At 39.6% G+C, this 25,601-nt stretch overlaps 1 protein-coding gene across 1 annotated transcript in view; it reads right to left on the bottom strand.

The window, feature by feature from the left end:
- The window catches only part of RAPGEF6 (Rap guanine nucleotide exchange factor 6), a 215,657-nt gene that overhangs the window by 174,826 nt on the left and 15,230 nt on the right, over nt 1–25,601 (bottom strand). Inside the window, exons 2-4 of the mRNA XM_052644367.1 lie at nt 9,183–9,253; nt 7,786–7,842; nt 817–900 (exon numbers count right to left, since the gene is read on the bottom strand). Coding sequence (XP_052500327.1) covers nt 817–900; nt 7,786–7,842; nt 9,183–9,253 — 212 coding nt within the window. The remainder of the gene's footprint in view (nt 1–816; nt 901–7,785; nt 7,843–9,182; nt 9,254–25,601) is intronic.

The raw sequence follows: 25,601 nt of genomic DNA, 5'->3' as shown, positions 1-25,601 counted from the left end.
CACTTCATGGAAAATAGATGGGGAAACAATGAAAACAATGACAGACTTCATTTTCCTGGTCTCCAAAATCACTGCAGATGGTGACTGCAGCAATGAAATTAAAAGATGCTTGCTCCTTGGAAGAAAAGTGATGACAAACCTAGACTACTAAAAAGCAGAGACATTACTTGGCCAACAAAGGTCCATCTATTCAAAGCTATGGTTTTTCCAGTAGCCATGTATGGATGTGAGAGTCAGACCATAAAGAAGGATGAGTGCTGAAGAACTGATGCTTTTGGACTGTGGTGTGGGAGGAAACTCTTGAGAGTCCTGTGGACAGCAAGGAAATCAAACCAGTCAATCTGATAGGGAATCAATCCTAAATATTCATTGGAAGGACTGAGGCTGAAGCTCCAATACTTTGGCCACCTGATGCGAAGAGCCGACTCATTAGAAAAGACCCTGATACTGGGAAAGATTGAAGGCAGGCAGAGAACAAGTGAGATGGTTGTATGGCATCACTGACTCAATGGACATGAATTTGAGCAAGCTCCAGGTGGGGGATGGTGAAGGACAGGGAAGCTGGCGTGCTACAGTCCATGGGGTCACAAAGAGTCAGACACAACTGAGCCACTGAACAACAACATACTCCAGAAATACGAACTATCAGTTGATTCTTGCCAAGTACTTCGTGTAGTATCAAAAAGCAAAGACATCTATAAAATGTATCATTTACTAAGAGAAAATACATATTCTACATAAAATAGTTTAACATAAGAAATAAAACATTTGTAAACTTTGTCTATCAAATACACTAAGCGGCCAATGTAAACATACCTGCAAGGAGGCAAAACCATGGAGTCTTTCATAAGCACAGATCCAGAAAGCAGGATATACCAACATCTGGCAATAGTTTCTGAACTGTTTAAGTGAATAAATAGATGAGTAAATAAAGATACATATTCACGTGTATATATGAATACAAAATACAAAACATGAAAAAAATTCAAGTATTATTATAAGTAGTTAAAAATTAACAATCCTTGGAAATTTCGCTTATCGCCGAAGGTTTCATACAGACCGTGTTCACATCTTACATAATAACTATCCTAAGGTATAGGTTTCAGAAATACATTTTTTTTGGTTCTTCATTATTAACTTATATCAGTAACTTCCCATTCCTCATTTTTGTGTACTGGATCACCATATTTGATGAAGATCAACTCAAACAGTACACTAGATGTACATATTAAAAAGTTCTATTTCTGATAAGTTTAACGTATATTAAGGACAGTACTGTTTCGAATTCACATCAATGTTCCATCTTCATGTTCAACTATAATATGGGTCATAATGATCTACTTCTTTCACTTAAATTCTATTCTGACATAAAAAAATGTCTACCCAACCTTTCATTTGATGTGTTTCTGAAGGATGAAAAATATCAGATGACTTGAGTTCATCATCAGTTTTAGTTCAGTTAAATCACCAATGGAAACCCAGAATACCGTTAGATGTTAAGTTCATAATCTAATCATTTTGTCTTTCATATATTTTAAATTTGCCATACCTACAACTTCAATTAATTCCAATATGTAGACAATTCTTAATTTTATATAAAAGAAACATTCCCTCTGAGCTCGAGAACTGTATATCTACCTAGCTATTGATACGTCAACTTGCAACTCAACCTCAACATGTTCAAAATCTACCTATCATTTCCCTCAAGCTTGATTTTTTTCTAGGGTTCTCTGTTCTCAGTGAATAATATCATTCATCGTCCAGAAATCTAAGCATCCGAACCATTCTACACAACACCCAGGGTGAGCTTTCCAGGTAAATCCTATTGCTTACCATGAGAAGGAAAAATTAACATCAACTTTCCAGAAGATATTTTAAAGATCTTAATATCCCTCCCCTCTGTCTTCACTGAGGGAAAATACAAATGGCTGAAAGTCTCCTACTTAAACTTCTTTGTTTGGAAATTCCTTCTAATTCTTTTGAAATATGACTTTCATACAATCATAAAGGAATTAAAATCAATAAAAGAAAAATTTGCCCAAATCAACACATAAGAAAGTTACGATTAAATGCTACCACAAGTCTCCAATTTTTATCTCTTTACTGAAACAGTCACAGAGTTGTCAGTAAATTCTACTATAAATACAAGAAAACTCCTGATGTTCACTCCTAACACCAAGAGAGCCATACCAGCTCGTCAATCAGAAACCGTTCAGACCTTGCAGAGAACTCCGCCCTTCGAGCACAGTTTGGCACTGTATCTGATGAGTAAACATAAGGAAAGTTAAAGTTTTTAAACATGGGTCCACCTATCTCCTTTCTTTGTGCAAGTGAATAAATCTAACAAAAACCTAGCCTGGTAAAAAGTGCCATACATAATCTTGACAGATTTTACTCCTGCAAAGGCTTCACACTGCTCCTAAAATAAAGAACAAAAACTATTACAGTGGCCTCTACCTACCTCTCCCCAGATCTCTCTCTTCCCATTTCCTCCTCTCTGCTGGTGGCACTGAGCATAGTGGTTTATCTTCACTTTTTCTATCATGCTGCTTCCCAGTTAAGGTCAACTATATGCATTTTTTCCTCTGCTTCCACTAATCTCTGGATTTAAACTCTTTAATTTACATATTCATTTTTCTAAAAATTCTTTGGTTTATGATTAGCCAGATAGATTTGGATAATTCTTAATATTAATTTTTAAACAGTTTAACTGAGGTATAATCTACAAACCATAAATTCACCATTTTAAGTATATGATTCAATGCTTTTTATGAAGCTGAAAAGGACTGTGCAAACATCTTCACAGGGAGACCCCCTCATGCCTTGTTTGCAGTCTATCCCTGCCCCAGGTAAACAATAATCTGCTCTGTCTCTACAGATTTCTATTCTGGATAGTTCATGCAAATAGAATCATGTAATGTGATGCTTCTAACATACATCTTCCACTTAGCATAATTTGTCTGAGCTTTGTCCATGTTGTAGTATTTATCACTTTATTCGCTTTTACTGACAAATAGTATTCCACTAACCAGATGCAGAGCATTTTATCTACCCATTCACTGGACAATTTCCAGTTTTAGGCTACAATGTATATTGCTACTAAGAAAAAATATCTGTGTACAGTCTCTGTACGCACATTTTCATATTTCCTTGGTAAACATATAAAGGCGGAATTACTGGGTTACATGGTAATATTTTAAGAAACTGCCAAACCATTTCCTAAACTGGCTTTGTTGACACTTGGGATTGTCATATATCTGTACCACAAATATAGGACAACCCCAGGTGTCAACAAATCCTAATCAAAACTTGTTACTGTCTACCTTTTTGACTATAGCTATTTTTCAAAATTTGTTTTTAACTGAAGTAATATTGGTTTATCAGTTCAGTTGCTCAGTCGTGTCCGACTCTTTGTGACCCCATGAATCGCAGCACACCAGGCCTCCCTGTCCATCACCAGCTCCCGGAGTTCACTCAAATTCACGTCCATCGAATCAGTGATGCCATCCAGCTATCTCATCCTCTGTCGTCCCCTTCTCCTCCTGCCCCCAATCCCTCCCAGCATCAGTCTTTTCCAATGAGTCAACTCTTCGCATGAGGTGGCCAAAGTATTGGAGTTTCAGCTTTAGCATCATTCCTTCCAAAGAACTCCCAGGGCTGATCTCCTTCAGAATGGACTGGTTGGATCTCCTTGCAGTCCAAGGGACTCTCAAGAGTCTTCTCCAATACCACAGTTCAAAAGCATCAATTCTTCAGCGCTCAGCCTTCTTCGCAGTCCAACTCTCACATCCATACATGACCACTGGAAAAACCATAGGCTTGACTAGACGGACCTTTGTTGGCAAAGTAATGTCTCTGCTTTTGAATATGCCATCTAGGTTGGTCATAACTTTTCTTCCAAGGAGTAAGTGTCTTTTAATTTCATGGCTGCAGTCACCATCTGTAGTGATTTTGGAGTACCAAAAAAAAAAGTCTGACACTGTTTCTACTGTTTCCCCATCTATTTCCCATGAAGTGATGGGACTGGATGCCATGATCTTCGTTTTCTGAATGTTGAGCTTTAAGCCAACTTTTTCACTCTCCACTTTCATCAAGAGGCTTTTTAGTTCCTCCTCACTTTCTGCCATAAGGGCAGTGTCATCTGCATATCTGAGATTATTGAGATTTCTCTTGGCAATCTTGATTCCAGCTTGTGCTTCTTCCAGCCCAGCGTTTCTCATGATGTACTCTGCATAGAAGTTAAACAAACAGGGTGACAATATACAGCCTTGACATACTCCTTTTCCTATTTGGAACCAGTCTATTGTTCCATGTCCAGTTCTAACTGTTGCTTCCTGACCTGCATACAGATTTCTCAAGAGGCAGGTCAGGTGGTCTAGTATTCCCATCTCTTTCAGAATTTTCCACAGTTTACTGTGATCCACACAGTCAAAGGCTTTGGCATAGTCAATAAAGCAGAAATAGATGTTTTTCTGGAACTCTCTTGCTTTTTCCATGATCCAGTGGATGCTGGCAATTTCATCTCTGGTTCCTCTGCCTTTTCTAAAACCAGCTTGAACATCAGGAAGTTCACGGTTCACGTATTGTTGACGCCTGGCTTGGAGAACTTTGAGCATTACTTTACTAGTGCGTGAATATTGGTTTATAGCACTGTGTGTTTCTATTTCTGTATATCCTATAGCGTGCTCACCATCATAGAAACACACAGTGATATTGGTTTATAGCACCGTGTGTTTCTATTTCTGTATATCCTACAGCATGCTCACCATCACAAGTTTACTTTCCACCTATTACCATACATGTGCTCCCTTTTACTCATTTTGAACCCCTGCAACTGCAGCTATTCTCCTGGGTTTAAAGTGGTATCTCAGATTAACTTTCTGTTATGTAAATACTCTGCACCATTTATTGAAAAAACTGTGCCTTCCCAACTGAAATGCTTTAGTACCTTCATCAAAAACTGTTCACTGGTGGTTCCTTTTTAATACTCAGTTGTGTTATACCCACACTGTGTGCATACAGCTTAGCTACGTAGCTAGAGGTCCATTTTTAAAAAAAGCAGAGACTGTTTATAAATATAGAAGGTTATTTTTGGGCTCTTAGTTCTGTTCCATTTATCTATAAATCTATACTTTTACTTGATAGCTCTTATATATGTGTAGTTATTTTAATGAACTTTTTCTCCTCCATTACATGTTAGACTCTAAGGACAAATCTCATATCTTTTCACCATTTTATACCAGCCTAAGCATAATATAAATAAACATTTACTAATAAGTTAATGAATCAACAACTGAACAAATAAAACTATAAAAATCCATATGAATCCAGAAAATACTTAGAAATAATGATAAATGCAATGTGCAATGAAACACTGTATTCAATACCAGAAAAGGCAGAGGAACCAGAAGTCAAACTGTCAACATTTGCTAGACCACAGAGAAAGCAATGGAATTCCAGAAAAACATCTATTTCTACTTAATTGACTATGCTAAAGGCTTTGACTGTGTGGGTCACAACGAACTGTGGAAAATTCTTAAAAAGATGGAAGTACCAGACCATTTTACCTGTCTCCTGAGAAATGTGTATGCAGGTCAAGAAGCAAGTTAGAACTGGACATGGAACAAAGGACTGGTTCAAAACTGGGAAAAGAGTATGAGAAGGCCACATATTGTCACTCTGCTTATTTAACTTATATGCAGAGTACATCACGGGAAATGACGGGCTGGAGGAATCACAACTAGTATCAAGACTGTCACAAGCTGGAATCAAGATAGCCAGGAGACACATCAACAACCTCAGATATACAGATGATACCACTCTAATGTCAGAAAGTGAAGAAGAACTAAAGAGCCTATTAATGAGGGTGAAAAGAGAAGAGTGAAAAAGCTGCCTTAAAACTCAACATTTGAAAAACTAAGACGATGGCATTCAGTCCCATCACTTCATGGCAAACAGAAGAGGAAAAGTGAAAGCAATGACAGACTTTATTTTCTTGGGCTCCAAGGTCACTGCAGACCATGACTACAGCCATGAAATTAAAAGATCCTTGCTCCCTGTAAGGAAAGCCATGACAAACCTAGACAGCATATTAAAAAGCACAGACACCCCTTTGCTGACAAAGGTCCATACAGCCAAAGATGGTTTTTCCAGTAGTCAAATACGGACATGAGAGCTGGACCATCAAGAAGGCTGAGCAGTGAAAAATTGATGCTTTTGACTTGGTAGTGCTGGAGAAGACTCTTGAGAGTCCCTTCGACTGCAAGGAGATCAAACCAATAAATCCTAAAAGAAATCAACTCTCAATATTCACTGGATGGACTTATGATAAAGTTCCAATACTGTGGCCACCTGATGCGAACAGCCAACTCATTGGGAAAGACTCAGATGCTAGGAAAGACCGAAGGCAAAAAGAGAAGGGCATGGCATTAGATGAGATGGTTAGATAGCATTACTGACTCAATGGACATGAATTTGAACAAACTCCAGAAGACAGTGCGGGACAGAGGAGCCCAGCGTGCTGCAGGCAATGGAGTTGCAAAGAGTTGGATACAACTTAGTGACTGAACAACAGCAACAAATCAGCTGCATACCTAAAATAAAAGAGGTCCCTGCTGCCAAAAACTATGGAAGAAAAACAGAGAAGAATTATCTTCATAATCTGAGGAACGTAAAGGTTTTGTTTTTTTAAATAGGACATGAGATGCACTAATCACAAGGGAAAAAACAAAGAATCTCTTTTCTTCAAAAGACGCCATTAATGGAATAAAAAAAGCAAGCCACACAATGGAAGAAGACATTTGCAACTTGTGCACCCAACAAAGGACTTAGATATAGCATTCATAAAAATTTTATACAAACTGATAGAAATAAGATAGCCCAATTAAAAAATTCGAAAACATGAATCAAGATTTCAGAAAATAGCTATCCAAATAGACTATAAGAATAGGAAAATCATTCATCATCATTGAGCAGGAAAACAAAAAATAAAATCACGATGAGATAACAAAATGAAATATATATTTTAGATTCTAATTCACTAGAATCTTCTAAATTTGAACACATGTATTTCCAATGCATATTCCTAAGAATATTCCCCAAAGGAATGAGTACATAAGGGTACAAGAAGACATGAACAAAATATTCATAGAAACTATTTATGATAGGAAAAATACTGTAAACAACCCAAATATTTATTAGTAGTGGGAAAGTTAAATTATTGTTTTCACATAATTGTATACTGTAAAGCACTGAAAAAGAACAAATGCAAAAACATGGAAGAATCGACATCTGTGACGTATATAAAGACTGACCAAAAGGTTTTGTGTGAAATTCTGTATGAATTTTTGTATGAAATTCAGAGACAAAACTAATCTAAGGTGACAGCCATCAGAGCTAGACTATCTTCCCAAGATGGCTGACTGAGCCCTCTGCAAAGCTAGCATGTGCTGTGCATTCACTGCATAGTAGCCACACATAGTAGTGTGCTGTTTATTAACCTTTATTGCACTTACTTCTTCCCTGAGCTCTCTGTATGTTATATTTCACAGTTCAGGAATGTATTTCAATCTCTTCCACAGAAACTTTCAGAATCAAATGAGTTTCCCTGCTAATAGTCCAAAGTTGAAACACTGTTAAGTTAATTAAGAAGTGAAGTGAAGTCGCTCCGTCGTGTCCAAGTCTTTGCGACCCCATGGACTGTAGCCCACCAGGCTCCTCTGTCCATGGGATTTTCCAGGCAAGAGTACTGGAGTGGGTTGCCATTTCCTTCTCCAAAATACTTACCAAAAAAGAACTTGATTGCCACTGTATCTCTCATAGCGTGCTCTTGTAGACATCAATCTATTTTTTAAAAAGCAAGAAATTTTTAAATTATCTTAAATTGTTTTAATAATTGTTAACAGCTACCACAACAGAAAGTTATCAGATCTACCACTGAGTTTTTCACTAGAGTTTAAAAATATAAACATCACACACATACAAATCTGTTTAATAAATACAAATTTGCTTACATTTAAAAATACTCTATTACTAACATTCTAGTTTTCAATTTTCTTCTTTCTTCTTGATACACTTATTTGACATATACTAACATCTGAATTGATGCTTTTCAACTGTGGTGTTGGAGAAGACTCTTGAGAGTCCCTTGGACTGCAAGGAGATCCAACCAGTCCATTCTAAAGGAGATCAGCCCTGGGAGTTCTTTGGAAGGAATGATGCTAAAGCTGAAACTCCAATACTTTGGCTACCTCATGTGAAGAGCTGACTCATTGGAAAAGACTGATGCTGGGAGGGATTGGGGGCAGGAGGAGAAGGGGACAACAGAGGATGAGATGGCTGGATGGCTTCACCGACTCGATGGACATGAGTTTGAGTGAACTCCGGGAGCTGGTGATGGACAGGGAGGCCTGGTGTGCTGCGATTCATGGGGTCGCAAAGAGTCGGACACGACTGAGCGACTGAACTGAACATCTGAATAATGTTACACAAAAAACAGAAAATAATAAATCCTAAACAGTCATAGTTTAGCAATTTGGTCCATAGTCAGAAACTTAAAGAACAGCCAGAAAAGTTATGGTTGAGCTGGCCATTGGAAAGAAAACACAGTTTAATCAAAATTTATGCAAAGTTATAACAGTTAGTACTTACAGCACTCAAAAGTGCTTTTACAAATATAATCACAATGATACAAGGTGGCAAGAGAGTGAACTCATTTCATAGAACAGAAAAATGAGGTTCAGAAAGTTCATGGGTACTGTCCATAGGAGCTTATACCCAATCAAGAGTCTCGCTCCTTCTACTTTAATAAAATACCACATCATACCAAGCCCATCTTAAGCATTTTATATAATAAATATCAATACAAAGTACAAAAAGAAAACAGTTCTGTTTTCTCTAGATAGCACAGACTGAGCACTGTATGTTGCTTTAAATATTCTCATTTAATCCTCAAAATGTTGTAACAAAGTTAATCTTTTTATCCCTATTTTATGGAAGACTAAACTATAGCTTAGATGTTAAGACTTGCTCAAGGTCCCCTGACTAAGAAAAACTGGAATGAGAAAGGCCAATTGCTATGCATAGCCTATAAAAAGCCCGTAAATGATCTGGCCCCTGCAACTATCTATCTGAGCTCATTTGAATAAACCTCTTAGCACATGCTCTCAGAGCATCACACTTACCGAAGCTGATGTTCCCTGAGATTTGATAATATTTCCATTCCATGAAGATAAGAATAAATAGTATTTAAGTCCTGTAAAACAGAGAAGATTTTAGATTAGTAACTTTGAATACTTCTAAAAATATTTTCCCTGGTGTGATTCTGGCCTGTGTGGCTGTTTTCCTCAACAGTAGTTGTTTATTTCCATCTGGCTTCTCTCCCACCTAAGTGCATGCCTCCAACCCATGGACATGAACCCCTTGAGGCCCAGAACTATCTTTTTGGTTGTGAACTAAAGGCTGACAAAGACTATCACTTTAAGGTGGATAATGATGAAAATGAGCACCAGTTATCTTTAAGAATGGTCAGTTTAGGGGCTGGTGCAAAGGATGACTGCACAGTGCTGAAGAAGAGGCGATGAATCATGAAGGCAGTCCAATTAAAGTAACACTGGCAACCTTGAAAATGTCTATATAGTCAAAGGTTTCCCTTGGGGGCTTTGAAATAACACCACCTGTGGTCTTACAGTTGAAGTGTGGTTCAGGGCCTGTGCATATTAGTGGATAGCACTTAGTAGCTATGGAGGAAGATGCAGTCAGAAGATGAAGAGGAGGAGGATGTGAAACTCTAAGTATATCTGGAAGGCGCTCTGCCCCTGGAAGTGGTAGCAAGGTTCCCCACAAAAAAGTAAAGTTTGCTGCTGATGAAGATGATGATGAAGATGGTGATGGTTGACAACTTTGATGAGGAAGCTGAAGAAAAGGCTCCAGTAAAGACATCTGTATGAAATATTCCATCCCAAAATGCACAAAAATTAAACCAGAATGGAAAAGACTCAAAACCGTCAACACCAAGATTAAAAGGTCAAGAACCCTTCAAAAAAAAAAAAAAGAGAGAGAGAAAAAATTCCTAAAACATTGAAAGGACCTAGCTCTGTAAAAGACATTAAAGCAAAAATGCAAGCAAGCGAACAATCTTGGGCAGTACTGGTAAATTAAACCCAAAGATGGGGAGAGAGGAAAAAGAAAGACAAATATAGTCTAAACTGAGTATCAACAACAATCCAGACTGAAGTCTTCTATTTTAATCTCAATCCCCTTTCCTGATCAGCCACCCAACCACGCTCCCTTCCAAGCTGGAAGCAATTTCTTGATCTCCTAAAACTCTTCTGACTGCTGTGATTCAGTGAACCTTACACTTTGCTTTTTATTATTTGTGCAACTGCCTCACTTCTGACCATGTTTTAATCACCTTTGCATTTCCCTAGCTGCTCAATAAATATTTAATCAAAAAATTAAAAATATAATAGAAAGAAAAGAAGTCGCTCAGTCATGTCCGACTCTTTGCAAGCCCATGGACTGTAGCCTACCAGGCTCCTCCATCCATGGAATTTTCCAGGTAAGAGTACTGGAGTGGGTTGCCATTTCCTTCCCCCAGGGATCTTCCCAACCCGGGGATCAAACCCAGGTCTCCCACATTACAGGTAGACACTTTACCATCTGAGCCACCAGGGAAGCCCTATATACATATATATACACACACACACCCACACCCCCAGTGAATAGTGAAGTCGCTCAGTCGTGTCCAACTTTTTGCAACCCCGTGGACTGTAGCCTACCAAGCTTCTCTGTCCATGGGATTCTCCAGGCAAGAATACTGGAGTGGGTTACCATTTCCTTTTCCAGGGGATCTTCCCGACCCAGGGATCAAACCTGGGTCTCCCGCATTGGAGGCAGACGCTTTAACCTCTGAGCCATCAGGGAAGCCCCTATATATATATATATATATATATATATATATGTATAAAATATATATATAATGATATCCCACAATTATGTAAGCTACAACCACTTATGACACAATTGTTACCATGGAAGAGTCACAAAAATCTCTGAATAACAACAGATCTGAAAAGGTTGAGAATTCCCTCAACTCATACAGGAACCCCTCCTCAGCATGGTTGACAAACAATGCCAGAAATCAAAAATTCACTATTTCATACCAAGGTCTATTTCACTTTGAAACATATGTAATCTTTCTTCTTTAGTGACCTTCAAGCATTCGAAAAGTTGTCCCATCCTCTTAAATCTTTTTTTTTAACCTCCAGATAACACAGTCTCAGTATATGCAGGTTCCAGATCTTTAAGCATCCTAACTGATCTCCTCTGTGGAGATGACTCTGCTTGTTCTTAACTCCTCTTAAAAAATGGCTTTCTTAAAAAAAAAAGTCTCTTTCAAACAGACTGAAGGGGGCTTACCAGGTGGGGCATTGGTCAAGAACCTGCCTGCCAATGCAGGAAATGCAGCAAATGCAAAAGATGTGGGTTCCATCCCAGGTGGGGAGGATCCCCTGGAATAGGAAATGGCAACCCACTCCACTATTCTTGCCTGGAAAATCCCACAGACAGAGGAGCCTGGTGGGCCAGTCCATGGGGGTCACAAAGAGTTGGACCCAACTAAGCATGCATGCACACACGACACAGCGTTATTAGTCAAGTGAAGTGTTAGTTGCTCAGTCATGTTCTTTTTTCTCTGAAAGAACTGGGAAATGTGTCTCTAGCCCTTATTCAGATAATTAGATATTAATAAATCCAGGTTAATACAGAGGTACAGTATAACTTCTGCTAAGTGCAATGGCATAGCAAAAGGAAAATGTAGAAGCAGGGAATATTCCTGACAGAACACAGGATTTTACTACAGAATGCTAGTGCACAGCGATTACAAATAAGCTTAAATTCCTTAGAAAAAAAATGTACTTCCTTATTTTCTTACAAGGAGTAATGTCTTTATACCAAGGCAGACTGCTCCCAAACACCACCCTCCCTCTTACTGACATGTAACTATCCAAGAATTATCAGATGACAAAGAAGAAAAAGACGACACAACAGCTTTTTTCCCAACTAAGAAAACATGCAACTAAGACAACAAGAAGTCCTAAGGAAAAAAGCAATAATCTCTGATTCCAAAGATTACAACTGCCAATTAACCATGATGGATTCCATGACTACACATATCGCTGTTAAACCCTTAGCAAAATAAGAGTGAAAAAGATTTTTAAGTATATTTTTTTTAAAAAGAGACATGAACAGATTAAAAGAGGAAGCTAACAAATTAGTCTATAGACCTAAATAAGGTCTATAAAATTCTATAAGACAGCAGATGGAGCAGTGATATGATAAACTGTACTTTCAAAGAGGGCTACAATGACAAGTCTTATCCCATATGCTCTTTTGCGATGAGACTTTGTCACCCCCTCATCAAAACTGACAACTAGGCACCCTCCCCATGGATCTGAGTTTGGTCCTGTAATTTGTTCTGATTCAAAGAATGTGGTAGAAATGAGGTTGTGTGACTTCTAAGATTCAAATACCCTGAGACCATCAACATTGTGAGGAAGCCCAAAATAGCCTCACTGAGAGAAAAAGGCCAATGGAACAGCACCAAAGTACCCGATATGTGATTCTTTCTGAGACCAGACCAGCTGAATGGAACTAAGAGAATGATCAAAGTCAAGGTTCTATGGGGCAAAAGAAATAACCTCCCAGTCAAAACCTTCTGAGTTGGGATAATAAGCAGAGTACTGGCAAAAGTCTGGTTCACAGTGGGCTCTCACTGAGCCTGCAGACCCACCCTAATAGTCTCTCTCCACTCCCAAAGTTTATAACTAGATGTATACAACTGGCAGTTAGAATAACCCTCACAAAGGATCCTATGAGTAAAAGCTGTCATGGTGGAAAGGGCTAAGTAGACCCTCTGTGTGCATGCATGCTAAGAAGTCGCTTCAGTCATTTACAACTCTGTGTGAGACCCTATGGACTGTAGCCCGCCGGGTTCCTCTGGCTGTGGGATTCTCCAGGCAAGAGTACTGGAGTGCACTGCTGTGCCCTCTGCCAGGGGAGCATCCCTACCAGGGATCAAACTTCTCTCTCTTAGGTCTACCTGCACTGGCAGGTGAGTTCTTTACCACGAGCACCACCTGGGAAGCCCTCTGAAACTGCCCCATTCCCTAGAACAAGACAGTAAATAAAAGACAATATTGCTTATCCAAAGGGGCAAAGGAGCGAAGACTAATGCCACCAGTAAAGACTTTAAAGTATGCAGGGTGCCGGTACTTCCCATGCATAATCTGCAAAAAGCAGACAGGTCCTAAAAAATGACTACAGACTGCCAGACACTTAACCAAATTTAAGCCCTGGGCACAACTGCAAGTCCCAAACAGAATACTGTTGAAGGAACTGTTTAATTAAGCTTCGGGTGTTGATTTGGTCAACGTATTCTTTTCCATTCCAGTTAGTAAAGTAAAAAGTACAAAAAACAGCAACTGTGTAGAACCATATTAATTTACAGTTTTGCCTACGGGCTATTTTAACTTTCTCAAGTTTCTGTCGTAATATAACCTGAAAACATCTAGACCACCTGACACATATACATATTTTGCTCACTGGACAGAACCAACAAGAAAATAAGCCAGAGGTACCTGGTATTGTAGAGTCTTGGAGAACACACTCAACTCCAGAAAGTGAGATATTAATTCTATGAGGGCTCCAAGACCTGCAACTTTAATGTCTCAGGGGTGCAGTGGTCAAGAGCATTACAAGACATCCCTCCAAAGTGAAATACAAACTGATGAGACTTAAGCTTTCATTCAAGGTGGGAAAAAAGGGGCTGGACTTACCTTCCACCTAAAACAACAAAAAGTCATAATAAATAAATAAAACAACATTTTTCAAGCGATAAAGACATCAATTTAAAAAACAGAAAAAAAGACAGTGACACTTCAAGAGAGGGGAAAAAAATGCTTGGTGGTGTCTTGAGAAGAGGGATTCCCAGTGGCTGAGTGGTAAAGACTCTGCCTGCAATATGGGAGACCTGGGTTCGATCCCTGGGTCGGGAAGATCCCATGGAGGAGGGCAGGGCAACCCACTCCAGTATTCCTGCCTGTAGAAACCCATGGAGAGAGGGGCCTGGCAGGCTACAATCCATAGGGTCACAAAGAGTCAGACATGACTGAAGTGACTGAGCACATCTTGAGGATTACCTGGCCACCAGGGAGGAGAATGTAGCTGAAGTCTGCAGAGCAGGACAGAGGAAGTGCATACTATACAGAAAAAAAGAATGTTCTGCAAACTTACAGAGGGTTTCACTTGAGTCTTAGGTTGAGTACCAACCATTTTAAGCACAGGAAGAAATTTCTCAATTCAGGGAAAGAATCACCTTAAGGGATTAGAATAGTGGTCCTCAATCAAGACTGATTTTGCTCCTTGGGCGACAGTCATGTCTGGAGACATTTGGGACTGTCATCATTTTTGAAGGGGTAGGGGAAGTGCTCCTAGCATCCACTGACCATAAGCCAGAGGTGCTGCTAAATATCCTGTGATGCCCAAGACAAAGCCTTAGAATAAAGAATTCTCTGCACCAAAACAATAGTTCTCAGGTTGAAATTTCCTGGATTAGAGGAACAATACCCAAAACTCACACTGGAACCAGAAGAGTTGCTACTCCCACCAGGGAGACTGAAAAAATCTCATAATTCAGAACACATTTAGTAGAATACTCAGGAGCCTTTGGATTCAGTATTGGGGCAAAATTAATGCCTCATTAAATGTTACTCTGGTGCTACACAGCATAGTTCAAAAAACAGCCCCAAAAGGGTCAAAAGAATTTCCAAAGTACTTAACTCTGCCCCAGAAAAATATTTACAAGAAATAAAAAATACCTAGCACATAAAAAAGTAAACTTCACAATCTCTGGTAGTCCATCAAAGATCATCAGGCATGCAAAGAAACAGGAAAAATGACCCATAATGAGAAAAAAAAAAAACAAAATCAACTTGGTAATTATCAAATAACAGAATTCATACAAAAAGACATTTAAAAACTTATTAAAACTATACTCCTTATGTTCAGGAAAATATAGAAAAGATCAACCATATAAGAAGGGATACTAAAAAAAACTCCAGGACTTCCCTGGTGGTCCAGTGATTAAGAATCTGCCTGCCAAAGCAAGGCAGATGGGTTCAGTCCCTGGCCCTGAAGATTTCACATGCCATGGAGCAACTACTGAGCCATAACTACTGAGCTCACGCTTTAGAGCCTGTGAGCTGCAGCTACTGAAGCTTGTGCACCCCAGAGCTAGTGCTCTGCAACAAGCAGCCCGTGCACCACAGCTAGAGTAGGCCCCACACGCCCCAACTAGAGAAAGCCCAAGGGCAGCAACAAAGACCCAGTGCAGGCAAAATAAATTACTTTTTAAAAACCAAGGGGAAGGAAATCAAAATGGCAGATTAGGAGGAGTCTGAACTCACCTCCCCCAATGAACACATCAAAAATATCTATTTACATGGGGAACAATTCTCACTGAAAACAAACTGGAGACTGGCAGAAAGGCTCATACAACCAAGGCTGTAAAGAAAGATCCACATGAAGTCAGGTAAGAAGGGAAGAATCAGGTCAAGACCTGAAACACAAATTGGGAAACCTAGCGCTGGGGTCCAGCACCAGACAGATAAGTCCACACGGCTGGCTAGAAGACCAGTGGGACTAGCAGGGGGTGCTGCGAGAAATCTAGACTCTGCTAGTGAAGAGCATGTACATACTTGCTTGCTTGCTCTCAAAACAAGATGGAGAAAGCAAATGAAAATGTCAGAGACTCCAGCTGGCTTCCTACATCGGTCCCAGAGTGTACCCTGGCCCATGCTGGGGGCAATTTCAGCCCCTTTTGCTCCACAGCACAGCTCCCCACTAGGGCAAAGGCTGACACTGTCAAGTAGATTAAGTCACTGTGACAGACAGAGTCAGTTCAGACCCAGCACTGCATCTGAATGGGGTGAAGGCAGTCACTACTGGCGTTCGTGGGGACAGAAGGTCAGAAGCCGCCTGAACTCCAGTGTGCTGGGACTGCCCCAGCATGCACCTGGACCCACACTGACTGCCCACTCTGGCCCCTTGTGCTTCAACACTGCTACCCTCTGGGGTGAAAATGCCAAAGTTGGGAGGGATGAGGAGACATCCTTAGAGAAAATAGAACCAGCTCAGACCTAACCTTAAGCACTTCTGCTTCAGTACCTTGGAAACTTGGGAAAAAGGATGCCCACCCTTGGTCCTTCTATTTAACATAGTATTCCAAGTCCTAGGCACAGCAACCAGACAAGAAAAAAGAAATATAAGACTAAACTGGAAGCGAAGAAAAACTGTCCCTATCTGCAGATGGCATCATACTTTTTTTAGAAAACTCTATAAAGATTCCACCAAAAAACTGTCAGAACAATGAATTCAGTAAAGTTGCAAGATACAAGATTAACATATAGAAACCTGTTGCTTTTCTATACACTAATAATGAACTACTACAAAGAGAAAACAAGATAAACAATCACATTTGAAACTGCATGAAAAGAATAAAATACCTAGGAATAAACTTAACCAAGGAGGTGAAAGGCCCATACATTCAAAATCATAAAACACTGATAAAGGACACTGAAGACAATAAAAAGAAATGGAAAGATGTTTTGTGCTCATGGACTGGAAGAACTAATATTGTTAAAATGTCCATACTACCCAAAACAATCTACAGACTTAATGCAGACCCTATCAAAATAACCATGATATTCTTCACAGAACGAGAAAAAATAATCCTAAAATTTATATGAACTGCAAAAGAACCTGAATAGCCAAAGCAATCTTGAGAAAGAAGAACAAAGCTTGAGGTATCATGTTCCCTAACTTCAAACTATACTACAAAGTAACAATAATCAAAACAGTATGGTACTGGCTCCAAAAAAAGACACAATAGATCAAAGAAATAGAATCGAATTTCTGGGTTAGAGAACCCAAAAGTAAACCCATACACCTATAGTCAATTAATCTAAGTCAAAGGGAGCAAGAACATACAATCAGGAAAAAGACACTCTCTGCAATAAACTGTGCTGGGAAAACTGGACAGCTACATGTAAAAGAATGAAATTAAAACATTTCCTCAAACCATATACAAAGAAAACTCAAAATGGATTGAAGACCTAAATGTAAAATCTGAAACCATAAACTCCCAGAAGAGAATATAGGCAGAACACTGACTACAGAACACTCTGTAAATCAAAGCAATAATTCTTTTGTATCTGTCTCCTACAGCAACAAAAACCAAAGCAAAAATACATGAGACCTAATTAAACATTCAGTTCAGTCGTTCAGTCGTGTCCGACTCTTTGCAACCCCATGAATCGCAGCACACCAGGCCTCCCTGTCCATCACCAACTCCCGGAGTTCACTCAGACTCATGTCCATCGAGTCGGTGATGCCATCATTAAGAGTTAATAAAAAAACTTTCTATTTTATATTGGAGTATAGCTGATTAACAATGTTGTAATAGTTTCTGGTGAACAGGGAAGGGACTCAGTCATACATATAAATGTATCCATTCTCCCCCAAACTCCCCTCCCATCCAGGCTGCCACATAACACTGAGCAGAGTTCCATGTGCTACACAGTAGGTCCTTGTTGGTTATTCATTTCAAACACAGTGTACATGTGCATCCCACACTCCGAACTATCCCTTCCCTCATCCTTCCCCCACCCAAACCATAAATTCATTCTCTAAGTCTGTAAGGCTCTTCCTGTTTTGCAAATTCATTTGGATAATTTCTTTTGAGATTTCACCTATCGGGGATGTGATATAATGTTTCTCCTTCTCTGTCTGACTTACCTCACTCTGTATGACCATCTAAAGGTAAGAGCTTTTGCAAGACAAAGGAAACCATCCATGAAACAAAAACAATCAACTGCTCAATGAGAGAAAATATTTACAAATGATATGACTGACAAGGACTTAATATCCTAAATATATAAATAGCTTATATAATTAATTATCAAAGAATTAAAACTCAGAAAATGGACAGAAGATATATAAGACATTTTTCCAAAGAAGATATACAGGTGGCCAATAGGCATATGACGAGATGCACAACATCACTAATTCAGCAGAGAAATGCACATCAAACCACAATTAAACACTACCTCAGTTCTGTCAGAATGGCTATCACCAGAAATATCACAAATAACAAATGCTGGCAAGGATGTGGGAATAAGAGTCCTAGCAAGGAAAGGGAATATAAATTAGTGCAGCCACTATGGAAAACTATCATAGGGCTTCCCTGATAGCTCAGTTGGTAAAAAATCCATCTGCAACGCAAGAGAACCTGGTTCAATTCCTGGGTCAGGAAGATCTGCTGGAGAAGGGATAGGCGACCCACTCCAGAATTCTTGGGCTTCCCCTGTGGCTCAGCAGGTAAAGAATCCACCTGCAATACAGGAGACCTAGGTTGGATCCCTCGGTTAGGAAGATCCCCTGGAGAAGGAAAAGGCTACCCACTGCATTATTCTGGCCTGGAGAATTCCATGGACTCTATATATAGTCCATGTGGTTGCAAAGAGTCAGACACAAATGAGCGACTTTCACTATGAAAAACAATATGGAGGTCCCTCAAAAAAAGAAAAATAGAGCTACCATATGATCCAGCAATTCCACTCCCAAGTATACATCTGAAGAAAATGAAAACACTAACTCAAAGAGATACATGCACCCAATGTTTATAGCACTATTATTTACATACAATAGCCAAGATACTGAAGCAACTAAGTGTCCATCAACAGATGAATAAAGACGTGGTATGTGAATGTGTGTGCACACACATATATACACACAATGGAATACTGCTCAACCATGAAAGGAGTGAAACTTTGCCATTTTAAAGAACATAGATGGTATTATGCCTAGTGAAATAAATCATACAGAAAAAGACAAATATTCTATATTATCATTTACATGTGGAATCTAAAAAATAAAACTAATGAATACATAATAACAAAACAGAAACAGACTCACAGATATAGAGAACAAACCAGCTGTTACTGGTGGGGAGAGAGGCAAAATAGGGCTAGTAGACGACTAAGAAGTGCAAACTACTAAGTATAAAACAAAGAAGATGCAAGGATGTAATGTACAGCATAGGAATAGAGCCAATATATTATAATGACTGTAAATGGAGGATAACCTACAAAAATACTGAATGGCTACGTTGTATGTATAAACTAATACTGTAAATCAGTTATACTTCAATTTAAAAGAATAAATATAAATAATTAAAACACAGGGAGAAAAGACAAAAAAAAAATCTGAACAGAGCACCAGTGAAACAGGGAACAACTTCAAACAGTCCAACAAAAGTATAATTGGAGTTGCTGTGAAGAAAAAGAACAAAAAAATAATTTGAAAAATGGTGGAAAGTTCTCCTTATTTGATAAAAACTATGAGCTTGCACATCCATAAGGCTCAACAAAACTCAAGCACAAGAAATATGAAATAAACAATAGCAAAGCACCTGAACTGCTTAATAAATGATAAAGCAAAAATTGTAAAAGCAGGTAAAGGACATCCCTGGTGGTACAGTGGATAAGAATTCGCCTGCCAACACAGGGACACAGGTTCGATTTCTGGTCTGGGAAGATCCCACATGCCACAGAGCAACTAAGCCCGAGTGCCACAACTACCGAGGCCGCACTCTAGGGTTCGTGAGCCACAACTACCAAAGTCCACGTGCCTACAGCCTGTACGCTGCAACAAGAGAAGCCACCGCGATGAGAAGTCCATGCACCACAATCAAGAGTAGTCCTCACTCACCACAACTAGAGAGAGCCTGTGTGTGGCAACAAAGACTCAGGACAGAAAAAAGAAAAGCAGCAGCTAGAGAAAGAAGGTAAATTACACAGTGTGAATAATAATTAGAATTGCAGAACACTTCTAGGCAGAAACAATGCAATCCACACAATACTGTAGTAACACACCTTTAAAGTCACAAGAGGAAAAAAATTATCTAGAATACTCTTCCAGTCAACATACTTTTCAAATAGGAAAGCAAGTATTTTTCATATATACAAAGACTGAATCAATCAATCACCAGCAGACCTGATCTACAAAAATTAAAGTCATTTCCATAAAAGAGGAAAACAATACCAGATGGAAATCTGGAGCTATACAAAGGAATGAAGAAAACTGGAAATGGAAACTACAAATATAAATCTTTTTCATTATTAAAAAAAATTGGCTATTTAAAGAAACAGCAACAACAATGATAATGTATTATGAGGTTTATAATACGTGTACAAGTTAAATGCATCACAATAGCAAAGGGCAGGAGCTAAAAATGTAGGTATAATATTGTAAGGTTCTTTATTATATGCGAAACAGTATAATATCACTTGAAGGTTGTGGTAAGTTTAAGATATATACTATAAACCTTAACAAAACTGATAGTTCGCAGATTCTTTTGGATTTTTTACTATACAATAAAATCTCCTGTGAACAAGAACAGTATTGTTTCCTCCTCCATATATATAATGCAGGTAATTTTTTCCCCTAGCTTTAATGCATGAGCTAGGGCTTCCAAAACAATGGCTGGTAGGTGTGGTCATAGACTACCAACACAGCTGCTGGGGCCCCACCCTTTTAGTTAAGAGTCATCATAACCTGGCTAGACACTCACAAAATGCCTATCTCATGGAAATGTGCTTGTTAATTTCTGACATCAAGACAACTTTTAGTGGCAAACAAGTTTTCAAAACTGTAAAACAAAAGGTTATGTCATGACACACAAAATCAGAAGTCCCAAAACCTGATCTGCCAGATGAGGGCAGACTAGAGTCCAGGAGTCCCAGAGTTTTCTGAGATTCTCAGATGAACTATGTCATATAATTTCCTGTTTTCAAGTCAGAGGATATCTTTGGTACATCACTGGTGATGGTACATCAGTAGCTGACAATCAGGAATTCACTTTTCAATTTTAAGTCTGTAAGAATATAATTCACAAGTTTTTTAATACACAGGGTTCTCCAGTTCTCTGCCTGAATAAAGGCTGACACAGTTTCTGAACTTTAGATTCTGCAAGTCCTTCTTCAAATATCTAAAAGTTCACCCTTTATTTGTCTCCAATCTTCTCTTCAACAATTTGGTCACTTTACATTCTGTTCTCCAATGGCATCTGTAAATGGTGACCACAAGGATTTGCAGAGAAGTATTAGGATTATTCCTATCAGGAGTTAGCAAACTTTTTCTATAAAGGGTCAGATGGTAAACATTCTAAGTTTTCTGGGCCATAGGGTTTTTGTCACTACTACTAACCTACCTTGCATTTGCAGCATAAAAACTACCAAAAAAAAAAAAGGTAAATGAGTAGGGGTGGGTACATTCCAACAAAACTTTAGTTACAAAATACCTGGTAGGCTAAATTTGGTCCCTAGGGAGTACTCTGTAAAGTCCTAATGTGTGTTCGTGTGTTCAGTCATACAGTCGTGTCCGACTCTTCGGGATCCCATGGACTGTAGCCCATCAGGTTCCTCTGTCCATGGGATTTCCCAGGCAAGAATACTGGAGTGGGTTGCCATTTTCTACTCTAGGGGATCTTCCCAATCTAGGGATCAAACCTATGTCTTGGGTCTCCCGCATTGGCAGGAGGATTCTTTACCACTGTGTCACCTGGGAAGCCCAACTTCTAATGCATATGGTAAAAATATCTACCAAGGAAGTCAAGCCATGAATGAGGTGGAAACTGCAAACATCAGATTTCCACCTTTCCAAGCTTCAGTGACCCAAGTGCTACCCATCAGATATACTCATCACAGACTTTTAATCGAGTGGTACCAAGAAGCAGGACTGTGGTTGAGGCTCTGCCAACACGTGCACTGCACAGTGCACACGCTCAGCACTGCAAGCTACGGTATCCATGCGTTCAATGCCAGCAGCAGTATGTCTTTACCAAATATGCCGTAAGGAGTATGGACCATGACTGTCCAGCTCCACGGCTATTTCTCCAGCATTCCCACTATCCTTTCAATAAATTCCTTTTCTCTAAATTGACCAGAACTGGGTTTTTCTGCATGTAAGTTACAACCTAAAAGACTCTTACAGTAGCACCATCATCATCACTTGGGAACTTGGTAAAAATTAGGAATTTCCATACCTAATGAATCAGAATCTCTGGGGCAGGAACTAGCAGTCTGTGGTTTAATGAGACCTACAGGTGGTTCTGATACACATTAAAGTTTGGAACAAGTGGTTTATTCGTAGCATTTATGCCACTCTGGGGGATTCCCAGGTGGCCCAGTGGTAAAGAACCTGCCTGCCAAAGGAGTAGCCACAAGAGACATGGGTTCGATCCCTGGGTTGGGAGGATCCCCTGAAATAGGAAATGGCAACCCACTCCAGTAATCCTGCCTGGAAAATACCATGGACAGAGGAGCCTGGAGGCTACAGTCCATGGGGTCAAGAGAGTCAGACATGACTTAGCGACTGAACACACGCGCACACACGCCATTCCGGGTTATCTAGCTGATAACCTATCAGAGGAGGGACACAGCACTGAGATGTCTAGTAAACCCTGGTCCCTCCACAGCACCTGGTTTTAGGGTCACAAGATGCTAAGCATTTATGAAACAACAGAAAATAATCTTTCAGAACAAAGGATGGTTTTAATAGCAAACTGATAAATTCTCTCATATGATGTGGTTGGCTATGGGTTTTGGTCTACATGGGACAATAAGTATTTATAGTTGTTGACTGTGTAATGTTGGTCTTAGAAAGGGGTTTCTTGTGGTTTCTGCACCAATTATTGCTGACACACGCTTAAGGTACTGCATTGTCTGTCAGGCTGCTGGTGTGTCCAAGATCAATAAAAGCTATTATAGATACCCAAACCACCCCGACAGAGGCAGACTGGAAGTCTTACAGACATTTTTTGGTAATAAAAATGTAAATGCTATATTTAAAGCAATGTTATTTACATTGTGCACTTCAAAGTTGCTCTACTGAAACTCAAAAAGGGAAATCATGAAGATGGAAAACTAGGAATTTATGACATTCCAGATCAGTAACACCTACATCAGACCCTGGTTCTGTAACTACAAAGTAGTGAAGAAATTATCCAGGGGCATGAGGTCACAAAGAGTCAGACAGGACTGAGCGCACACAAATTAGAAGAACAAATACCAACTCAGGATTAGAGAATAAAAATAATTAGTCCCATTTGGGCAAAAAGGTGAGGAAATGGTGATGACTCAGCACATCATAAAACACATCAGCAATACCCTCTCAGCCAGTCAGTTATGCGAGTGGGTGAAGATGGACAAGCTGAGGTAGGTGAGACCAATGTCATCCTACAAGCTGCCCTTCAACGACCCACACCTAATGCATTCACTGTAGGTATATTCTATGGCTTTTCAATTTCACTGTAAAACAACATATTCAATTCATGTTTGTAGCTCTGTATGTAGGAGGAATTAATAATTCTGTTAAGTTCAGTCGCTTAGTTTTGTTCGACTCTTTGTGACCCCATGAATCGCAGCACACCAGGCCTCCCTGTCCATCATCAACTCCCAGAGTCCACCCAAATCCATGTCCATCGAGTTGATGATGCCATCCAACCATCTCATCCTCTGTCGACCCCTTCTCCTCCTGCCCTCAATCTTTCCCAGCATCAGGGTCTTTTCCAATGAGTCAGCTCTTTGCATCAGGTGGCCAAAGTATTGGAGCTTCAGCCTCAACATCAGTCCTTCCAATGAACAACCAGGACTGATCTCCTTTAGGATGGACTGGTTGGATCTCCTTGCAGTCCAAGGGACTCTCAACAGTCTTCTCCAACACCACAGTTCAAAAGCATCAATTCTTCGGTGCTCAGCCTTCTTCACCATCCAACTCTCACATCCATACATGACCACTGGAAAAACCATAGCCTCGACTAGACGGAACTTTGCTGGCAAAGTAATGTCTCTGCTTTTTAATATGCTGTCTAGGTTGGTCATAACTTTCCCTCCAAGGAGTAAGCGTCTTTAATCTCATGGCTGCAGTCTCCACTTCTGTTAAGTACATACTTCTAGTTGAGCGCTATGGGACTTCTATCCCCTTCCTCAATGCTGTACCGAGCAGTGTGCTGCTCTCAACAGCTGTATATCTCAGTTCAGCTGTTCCACACACGTTTATAAAACTAAACTTGGAAAACTCAAATTGGAATGCTTAGAGCGAGTCTCAATTTTTCTATTTCTCAAAGTCTAAATCTAGTGAATTTCTTACCTATGAAATGCTCGTGATCACAGACAACATTCAATACAACATCAATTATCTAAATCATTCATCAACCAAGGTATTTTACTCATTACCTCAGCAATTAAAAAGAAAACTCTCAGGGGATTCTCTGGTGGCCCAGTGGTTGAGAATCTGCCTTACAATGTGGGAAATATGGGTTCAATCTCTGGTTGGGGAACTAAGATCCCACATGCCATGAAGCAACTAATAAGCCCATGCCCTAAAACTACCGATCCCGCGTGACACAACCAGAGAGCCTGTGTGCCACAACTAAGACCCAATGCAGCCCAGTGACTAAGCGCTGAAGAACAAAACAGAAACCCTCTCAGGATGGATCTCCACGGCCAATACAAACTCAAACTCAAGATACACATATTCTGCAGCTACAGTTCTATAATCAAAAGTTATGCTGAAGGATCTTCTCCAGATTATTTTTAGGCTGCCTTCAGCTAACAGTGCAGCTAAAAAGCTGGAGACAGCTGTGTTTCAAATCCTGCCTCTATCAGTTATTAACCATATAACAATAGATAATCTGCTTAACATTTATTTTTTGTACAATTGGGAATGTAAACAGCTTCTTTTCAAACATAAATTTTTAAAATAAATCTACTAAATGTGTAGCACAGACACACGTTAAAGGTTAACAAATATCAGTCTTATGTTTTATGTTTCATTATGAAATTACAAAAGTTAAATTATATCAGCAGACTATTAAAACTATTTGAAAGATTTTCAGCAATATCTCCAAGTTAACATGCCCATACATTAAATATAGAATTCCATTCCATTGGTTTTATCATCCATGAAGGTGTAAATATATTCTGCAAAATGGCAATGAAAAGCTGTAACACTTACCACACCTGAAGCTCACACCACAGATTCTAAATGCCATTTCCTACTAAAAGGTACCTGTTTCTAGATATATGGCTAATTTCTAGTAGTAGGGCAAGGAAAGTAAAAGCCTGGAACACCTTTTTGGGCCAGAAAGTAGGGTATTACTTGAAGACTCTTTCTTGTTGTTGTTTAGTTACTGAGCTGTGTCTGACTCTTCTGCAATCCTACAGACTGTAGCCCACCAGGCTCCTCTGTCCATGGATTTCTCAGGCAAGAATACTGGAGAGGGTTGCCATTTCCTGCACTGGGGATCTTCCCGACCCAGGGACTGAACGCGCGTCTTCTGCTTGGCAGGCAGATTCTTTACCACTGAGGGACCTGGGAAGTCCTAAAGACTACTGGATCACGCCAAAGTTCTCAGGAGGAGGAGGAGGAGGAGGAGAGTGTAAAGTAGGAAAGGTTCTTCCGAAAAGAACATCAGCTAATAA

This window comes from Budorcas taxicolor, chromosome 7 (genome assembly GCF_023091745.1).
Source record: "Budorcas taxicolor isolate Tak-1 chromosome 7, Takin1.1, whole genome shotgun sequence".
In the NCBI taxonomy this organism is placed as follows: domain Eukaryota; kingdom Metazoa; phylum Chordata; class Mammalia; order Artiodactyla; family Bovidae; genus Budorcas; species Budorcas taxicolor.
The sequence above is the reverse complement of the archived record's forward strand: the minus strand, read 5'-3'. Positions and strand labels throughout refer to the sequence as shown.